The 8,862-nt window shown below is 33.8% G+C and overlaps 2 protein-coding genes across 2 annotated transcripts; one reads left to right on the plus strand and one right to left on the minus strand.

The window, feature by feature from the left end:
* Positions 1-12: 12 nt before the first annotated feature.
* Positions 13-1,611, minus strand: LOC123667382 (gastrula zinc finger protein XlCGF57.1-like). The gene is made up of 2 exons (XM_045601291.1): positions 1,417-1,611; positions 13-1,325 (listed from the first exon to the last, which is right to left on the minus strand). Exons 1-2 carry the CDS (start codon positions 1,609-1,611, stop codon positions 99-101), a joined length of 1,422 nt encoding a protein of 473 aa, XP_045457247.1. The 3' UTR covers positions 13-98.
* Positions 1,612-2,138: 527 nt separating this feature from the next.
* Positions 2,139-6,103, plus strand: LOC123667603. Its single transcript, XM_045601476.1, has 2 exons — positions 2,139-2,216; positions 2,547-6,103. Exon 2 carries the CDS (start codon positions 2,547-2,549, stop codon positions 6,063-6,065), a length of 3,519 nt encoding a protein of 1,172 aa, XP_045457432.1. The 5' UTR covers positions 2,139-2,216; the 3' UTR covers positions 6,066-6,103.
* Positions 6,104-8,862: the final 2,759 nt, after the last annotated feature.

An 8,862-nucleotide genomic window follows, 5' to 3' on the forward strand; every position in this document is an offset into this window, starting at 1 on the left:
AAAATAATTTTATTAATTTACATTATTTATTATATTGAATACAGTCAGTTATGTAAAATAATATAAAAATTGTATATATCATGATTCTTGAAATCATTTTATCCCTGCATTTCTTGTTGCTCAGCTCTCTCTAATGCGATTAAATCATCTTTTGTAATAAATAATTTGCTATTCGGATTGAAATGTCTCTGGAAATGTTTGCGTAACTGGTGACTAGTAATAAATTTCATCTTACAAAGAGTACACGCTTTTGTGGGGCCGATATGTTTTCTTTTTTTATGTTCCATTCTCCTGGAAGCTGATAGAAAGCTTTCGCCACATAAGTCGCAGGGGAATGGTCGCTCGCCAGTATGTAATCTTATATGGTACACCAAAGCGGGATATGTGACAAACTGGCCCCCACATTGACTGCAATGAAAATTTCTTTCTTTTGTATGTTTAACAGAGTGATTTTTTAACCTACTAATGGCATCAAATTTCTTATTGCACCAAGTACATGATAAAACTTTACCAAACCCATGGTCTATCTTTAAATGTGATCTCACTCCATTCTTCCTCCTGTAACATTTGTTGCAAATGTCACAAATGTATTTCTGCTGTTCCTCCCCCATATTTCCACATCTATTAACATGATTTTTGAAATTTCTTATGTTCCTAAATTTTTTACCACATACAGAGCATGTGTTTGCTTTGTGTTTGTCTAAATGAGCTCGGAGAGTTTTCCTCGATGGAAACTCTTGGTTACACAAGCTGCACTTAGCGGGAGTGTGATGGGTTTTATCATGTAACTTTAATATTTTTAAAGTACTAAACATATTTGAGCACTTGTCACATTGCAAAGTCTTTGGATAGTGCACTCTCTCTGTGTGCTCCTGTAGCTGTAATGGAGTAGAAAATATTTTGGAGCATTCCTTGCATGGGTTGAATGTTTTGTTGTGATCTCTCATATGTTTAACTAGACAGAAATGAGAAGGAAACTTCTCGCCACATTCATTGCAAACACATTCTTTTAGTTTTCTTTGAGCTTGATTATACTTCCGACAATTCTTCATGATTTCTTTTAAAACAGCCACCTTCTTCGGTTTAACTTCATAGCTCTTATTACTTGTGAAAACTAGATTGTCTGTCTTATTTAGGATTAAATACGTAGTTCGAATGTCTGGCTTAAGCGTATTTAATTGCATTAATGATTTTTGCAAGAGTTCCAAAGCTTTAAACCACCTTTCTATGGAATATTGTCGCAGTTGTTGGAAAAGGTAACAATTAATAGTTATTTTCGCGCAACTTTTACAGAGAATTTGAGGTAAAAGCTCTTCCTCTGGTACCTGCCAAAAATTGTTATCGATTTTATATGAAAAACTTTTAAACTTAAAGTTATAATAATCAAGTATATTTTTATGTAATGGGATCACTCACATTTAAGACTTCGAGCATATTTCTGTACGTAATCGAGTTTTCGTAGTAAATGGTCTGCAATTTAACAGTGTTTTCTACATTTATATCTTTGTTTTCAGTTGGTGATAAACATAACCTACAGATGTGTTCATCTTCGCCACATACGAATTTTAGTGCTGATAGAGTTATTCGATCTTCAAGTTCTATATTTTCCATTATAGTTAATAAACGTTATACATGAAAACAATTTACAGTTTAGTTTCAATTTAAAAATTACGACTGAGGTAAAGTTAATAACATTGACTACTCAAAGTCAAATTGAATCCATCAATTGAATGATTTGCTCTATATTTCTAGATAATATTTCTAATTTTGAATGTATATACTTCCTTGTGGACACAGCTTAATATTAATTTCCTTTACTGCAAAAATAAATGAGCGATCGATTATCAAATCTTCTTAATACGAAAATGTCAGAAAATATCTAATAATTTTAAATTAAAAGCTAAACGTACTTTATTAGTTTATTAACAGATTTTAAGTCAAACGTACAAAATAATTTTATCGTCATGAGTATTTTATGTGACTTTATATTTTCTTTTTTCTTTTTACAAGTTTACATACATGCAGTAAATGATCAAATTTCAAAATTTTGATCATACATACAATAATTGTCAGTTGGTAGACTTTTATACGAATCGTGAGTACATAGCCTTAGACCTTAGTAATGTGTATCTATTTTTGATATTGTGCGTCAAAGTTACCGGTGCCACTAGAAGTATTTAAAAAATACAATTGTAATATTAAATGCGGCCATTGAGGTAAGTACTATTCCCATTTCATTTATTCATCCAGTACTAATTTTTATTTGGACTAATTTCGCAATAATGTAATATTATTTTGGAATCAAATTTCTGTGGGTTGCATGACGTCATGCTATAGTAATGTAAACTTAAAGTTATTAGCAAACAAAATATAAACAATGATTTGTTTGGAAAACGAATCATTAATATATCAATAATGTTCATGTGTTTCAATTTTTTCTTATGAGAGAAATTATTTTTTGTATCATTACAACGTGCGATTATATAATTGTAATTTCTTTTATGGTACTATAAATTTTAGTATGACTAAAATACTTTTTTTTTCAGATGTCTTCGTATCTACCAGTAACATTACAAGGTGCAAACTTAGGAGAGAGACATCGATACCTAAATTCGTTAGTTAATCAGGCATTTACGGAAAATGTTCCCATCAATGAAATTATTTCAATCCCAGAAAGATCGGCTATCTGTAGACTCTTTAAAATTGACCTCGCTTCTAAGTATAGGTACTTGGAATACATTCTTCAGAATTTGAAAGACGATGACATGCTCTACGTGAGCCGATGTTTCAAATGTCTTTGGCTTCTCGAATCGGGATACCGCGACATTATATGTCCCTCACATCTAAATAACGTTCTGTATCCGGAAATGATTAAACCAGCTGTAAATAAAATGAAGCATTGGTTGAAGATAAACTTAAAAGATGCCGAAAGATGTCAGGAGTTTTACAATTATTACAAATCTAATATCGAAGAAGCGATAAGTTTTTTCTGGCATTGTTCCAATGAATTTATTTTAAGCGAATTCCCGAACATTGTAGACAAATTGACGCCGGTGCAAATGCGAATCCTCGTAGAAACTTGTCCGTCTGCTTTTACATTATATTTTGATATTTTACCAAGTAATCGACTGGCACTGACACGCTATGTAAACGATGAAACTAACTACTTCATGTGTATAAGATATTTGTTAAAACATGATGGAAACTCGTTTTTGGACTTGGTCGAGAAATATTTTAATACTTTAAAATTTAGTCCTTTTGGTCCTTCTATAACGGAAATCATAATGAAAAAATACAAAAGTAGAGTTTTAACTAAAGCTGAGCTTTACTTTCCGTCGATTCTTCATAAAAAAACTTTCGCAGCTCACTTGACTAGCGATGAAGCTAAGGACCTTGTCTTGCAACTAGCGCGGGCCGAATATATATCCTACTGGCTTACATTTCAGAATGTAGAGGCATTGATTAAGCGCGTAAACATAACCGAACGAGCGTTACTAAAAAAGCAAGTTTTTGTCGATAAGACGATCGGTTCCACCGTAGCTGAATGGCCATACCCAGTACCGAAGCCACTTGTTCTTAATGAAGAAAGTGACAAATGTTTACTAGACGTGTATCACCATCCACACGAATACATTTTCCATGAACGTTTTATGTGTTGTCAAAAAATAATGAAAAGGAAATACGCCAAATACGATCGTTATGACATATTCAGTGCTGAAAAGTCTCTATTAGATAAATTGTTCAATCGCTACCGTTTTACAGGTTTTGAGGCCACATTTCGTGAGCTAAGTAAAAAAATATTGGCCGAAACTACAGTTGAAGGCCGGATGAACATGATGTTGGTTCTTGTCAGTAAAAGTGGTGGTATATCGGCCCAAGTTGAAAAATTATTAAAGTTTTTGGTAGAGAAACATAAAAACGAAACCAACACACTTCGAGCGGCTGTAATAAGGTCTCTTGTTAAGCGAGAACGCGTTTGGGCTGTAGAAGAAAAGCCTTGGGAATATTTATTGGAGTTCGGGCGAGATTTAGGACTTGATGGTTCAAATACTGAACTTGTTTGCCGCGAGGGCCTCCATGCTGTTATCATAAGACACTTGTTGCATGATACTCCTATCTCAGAGACTTTGCTGGCAGGATTTTTGCGTGATTTTTCAACGTTGTCCGAATATAAGCTAAACGTCGATGAAAAAACACTAATTTCCAAGCGCTTGCCGCCTTTGTTAATGTCGTCAAATCCTATTGGCTTCTTGGATGTTATTGATGAATATAAATTAAGTATAAAAGAGTTTCCGGATGCTGTGCCTTTCCTAGTAAAAGCAGCAAATGATGACACCAATTTGGTTTATCGATTATATAAAGCGAGAATTTTGCGACGTGAACTCTTTCATAAAACATTCACACTTCACCAGACCAATGCCATGTATTTAAACGCATTGCGACACGATGTAAAACCCCTCGAATCTGGTAAGAGTTTCACCTCATTAGCCTCGTCACAGCGTCCGAATCACGATAAGTTTCTTCATTCTTTGAGTTTGTTCTTTAGCGAACCTGGCGGTTTGGCAGATCAGCATAGGAATAGCTTAGAAGTAGCTTTAGCCGGAGAGCCGAAATCTTGGATGGTACGCCCCTTGTGTATGTTGTGGTCTACTGAATTGTTGTTGAAGCGTATTTCGGATTTGTCCAAAACGGAAAAAGGAAAAAAGAAAGATGAAGTGAAATCAAAAATGTTGTTCGAGTTTAAAAGTAATGCGCACAAGTCTAAGCCAACGTTGAATATCGATGTTGTTGACTGGCAAAAGGTAGGAGCTAAGGTTGTTGCAAATAAGGTATTCGTTTGTAGGAACAAAGATCAAGAACGATATTTAAAGAAACTGTCGGGATCGAAACGAACAGCAAAAATTTCACTTCGACTGGCATCCAAAACTCCATTTGTAGTAGATAATTACCTTCGTGTATATACTTTAAGACCTAAAGCCGCCCTTGATTTTGGTTTTTCAGTTTTTTTCAAAGAGACAATAATTGATGAATCCATATGGGGTGCTATGAAATATCTTATTGATAATACACAAAACTTGTCGAATAATCGACACTTATTAAAAATATTAGAGGACAACGCGACCGTGCCAAAAAATATAGAATCTGATTATTGGGTATTCGTGTATAACACCCTTGTCAGAATTAATTTTAAGAAAGCTACGCCGATGCTTTGTCGGCTAGAAAATTTACTACCTCAAGTGGATCAGACAGTAATGAAAAATATAATTAATGATTTCATCACTAACGATTTGAATGTTGATAACTTTGTGAAAAACAGCAAAATACATAATATTAGATCTTTATACTTCCGAATTATAGCCAAAATCTTACTATTTTGTAAATCAGATGACGAACAAAAAGATTTACTCGAAAATATCTGTGATAAATTTTTCAATTCCTTAGAAGAGTTATTAAAATCGGAAGAAAGTAAAAAAAATGTTTTACAATGTTTAAATGATTTCATATTTTCCTTGAAATACATTAAAGCCTTTGTTGGGGAATATGTAACAATCATACCCGTATTCGAAAGAGTGTTGAAGAGGTTACACAATTTATTACCTGTCGAAGAAAATTTTAATAAATACGCTGAAATTCATTTGACTATGCTCTTTTACAAGAGCGTCAAACAACTGTCTAAATTGCAATCATTTCCGCCGGAGGATTCGAAGCTATGCAATGAAAATGTCGAGATAGTGGGTAAGATTTTTGGCAAATATGTTGGCTACGAAATAAAGGAACTAGTTTCAAAATACTTTAAATCTGTTGTACATATATACAAAAAGGTTTTAAAGGATTATTTGCGTAATTACTTCAAGTTCAATGACGGTAGGAGCTTGTTTGTAACTCACGTGGTAAAGGGTATTCTAGAAGCCGGTACAACCGAGGCACTGCTACTGGCTGAACATATTTTTAACAAAGAGCATAAATATCACATTGCCGAACCGCATCGCGATGAAATTCTAAAAGTTTTAAAAGAAGCAAACGATGAAGTGAAATACTTTTTCTGTGCTGATTTTTTATGTTGAAATTGAAAATATATCTTTTTTATTAATCACATTATTAATACGCTAAGGTTGAGATGTTTGCATGCCTTTGCAGAAAAAACCTCACAATTACACCACATAAATTATAGATAATTGCTTGCTCTACTGGTATCCACAACTAAAACATTTAAACTATTTAAATAGGAAGGTTAAGTATGTTTTAAGAAGAAGGAAGGCTATTTTTTTCCTCAAAACAACGCAGGTGAAACCGCGTGGCCATGTTAGTAATATTTATTACGAGTAGGTATATGATGTGTACAGTTAATAATATTTTGAAATTTAATTTTGCTTGATAATAAATATTAATTACTGGATTTTATGAACATGTTTATATTCGTGCAGCTTATTGTTCGTAAACACATTTTAAATTTTTTGATACTCTTAAGGATCTGAATCAAAATATATGGGTATGTTTTTTTATACAAAATTATTTATAATGTTAAATAGTAAGTAAAAATATAATGTAATTATATTCTAATTTAATAAATCGATCTATTAAAATGTTATTAATCAATTGATGTTTAATTGTTACCTATTGAACTTGTGTTACTGAATGACATTAATAAACGTTTTAAATAATTAAAAAAAAACCTATTTTATTTTAACACACATTCATCTTCAACGAACACACTTATGATTATTCATGTTTTTATGTTAATAATCAACCGTTATGTCATCGCTCATCTTGCTTTTTATACAGTTCTTATAACATGGTTATTCTCACATTTGGATCACAGAAGACCTTTTTTGTGAGACAAATACATTCTCAATATATGTAATATGTAGTGTACTCCTAAGTGACAAACCGTAAAAGATGACTAGGAATAACTGAAAGAGACCCCCTCCTACCTTGTCAGTAAAGACGATAGGGATATCATCAGCATAGGTTATCCTTCCAATACTTCGTAAGTTATAAGGGTCATTTATATACACCAAGAAGATCGTTGGATCAAGGACACTTCCTTGTGGTACTCTGAATAAGATTTTTTTACTCGCTACTATATACACAAATCGCTACTATATACGCTATCCTATATAGACAAATAAATATAAAAGGTAGCTCTTAAAAAAGACAATGGTGTTGCACCACATATTCCAATGTTCTCTACTATTGTACAAAGATGGGACGAACACGGTGTCCGATGGATTTATAGGTCTAAAAACATAAAAAGGCTTTTGGTGTCTTTATACTCAAACATCGGCGTACAGCAGGAATTTCCTGCTCAAAATATGGAGCAGCCCGACTGGGTAGTACCTCGACCTTACAGAAGATCACAGCAAAATAATACTTGTACAAACAGTATTGTGTTCCTGTTGGTCAGTAAGGTGACCAGAGCTCCTGGGGGGATTGGGGATTGGGTCGGCAACTCGCTTGCGATGCTTCTGGTGTTGCAGGCGTCTATAAGCTACGGTAATCGCTTACCATCAGGTGAGCCGTACGCTTGTTTGCCGACCTAGTGACATAAAAAAAAATCTTCTTTTGATAGGCGTTTCCGGAAACCACAGTGGGCGTCGGAAAATTTATCGTTTGTCTTGGATTTAATATATTTTTTTTTTATTATTATAAATAGAAAGGTATTCAGCACAGAATTTGGTCTGTAGTTGTTTGCGTAAGATCTGTTTTCACAATTGCATACATGAATCGCTATCGATAGCTTATTAGGAAAAATACTGGCAAAGAGCGTTACGTGTAGGACAAAAAAAAATCTAGTGTTTTTTTTATAAACATTGTGGTAATGTTGTTCCACAAACGAGTGCTAGGTATCGGGCTTCGAATCCAGAAGACTCGAATCGAGATAATGCGCTCTCCATATCGGTAAATCAAAACAAAAGAAGACAATAATAATTGTGTTTGCAGGCAAACGAAGAAAAACCGACTTCAATTATATCGACAAGTAATACAACGTAGGTAGACGAAAAAATAGTCAAGTAAATACGCATTATAAAAGATAAAAGTTGTAATCAGATCTCGATGAAATTTAAATGTGGCCACATGATAAACATCAACTTTCGATTAACTTAAAAATCATCATAATCGGTACACCCAGTAAAAAGTTATGCGGATTTTCGAGTTTCCCTCGATTTCTCTGGGATGCTATCATCAGATCCTGGTTTCCTTATCATGGTACCACACCAGGGATATCCCCTTTCCAACAAAAAATAATTATGAAAATCGGTTCATAAACGACGAAGTTATCCCCGAACATACAAATAATATATATATACGGTCGAATTGAGTAACCTCCTCCTTTTTTGAAGTCGGTTAAAAATAGTTGATTGTGTGTCGGAAATGATGACACACTTTTGATGATTTTCCGTCGAGTATATCTTTTTGATATTGTAATCTATAATATATATAAACGCGAAAGGTCATTCATCACGAAATCTCCGAAACTATAACACCTAGAAACTTGAAATTTGGCAGGTAGGCTCCTTAAAAGACGTAGGCATCCGCTAAGAACGGATTTTACGAAACTCGACCCCTAAGGGGGTGAAATGGGGGTTGCAAGTTTGTATGAACGTCCTATCATTTTGAAGCAAGAGACTTGAAATTTAAAATGTATGCTCTATAGATGATGAGAAGGTGTTCAAATAATATATCTTTAGAAATCAACTCCCTTTTGGGGTTGAATCGGGGGATGGTAGGTTGACTCACTCATCACGAAATCTCCGAAACTATAACACCTACAAACTTGAAATTTGGCAGTAAGGCTCCTTATAGAGTGTAAACATCCGCTAAGAACGGATTTTACGAAATTCAACCCCTAAGGGGATAAAA

This window comes from Melitaea cinxia, chromosome 28 (assembly GCF_905220565.1).
Source record: "Melitaea cinxia chromosome 28, ilMelCinx1.1, whole genome shotgun sequence".
Lineage (NCBI taxonomy): Eukaryota > Metazoa > Arthropoda > Insecta > Lepidoptera > Nymphalidae > Melitaea > Melitaea cinxia.

Coding starts and splice junctions, on each gene's coding strand:
- LOC123667603 (XM_045601476.1), top strand. CDS start 2,547: ATGTCTTCGTATCTACCAGTAACATTACAAGGTGCAAACTTAGGAGAG.
- LOC123667382 (XM_045601291.1), bottom strand. CDS start 1,611: ATGGAAAATATAGAACTTGAAGATCGAATAACTCTATCAGCACTAAAA. Junction 1,326..1,416: donor ATATGCTCGAAGTCTTAAAT/GTGAGTGATCCC, acceptor AATTTTTGGCAG/GTACCAGAGGAAGAGCTTTT.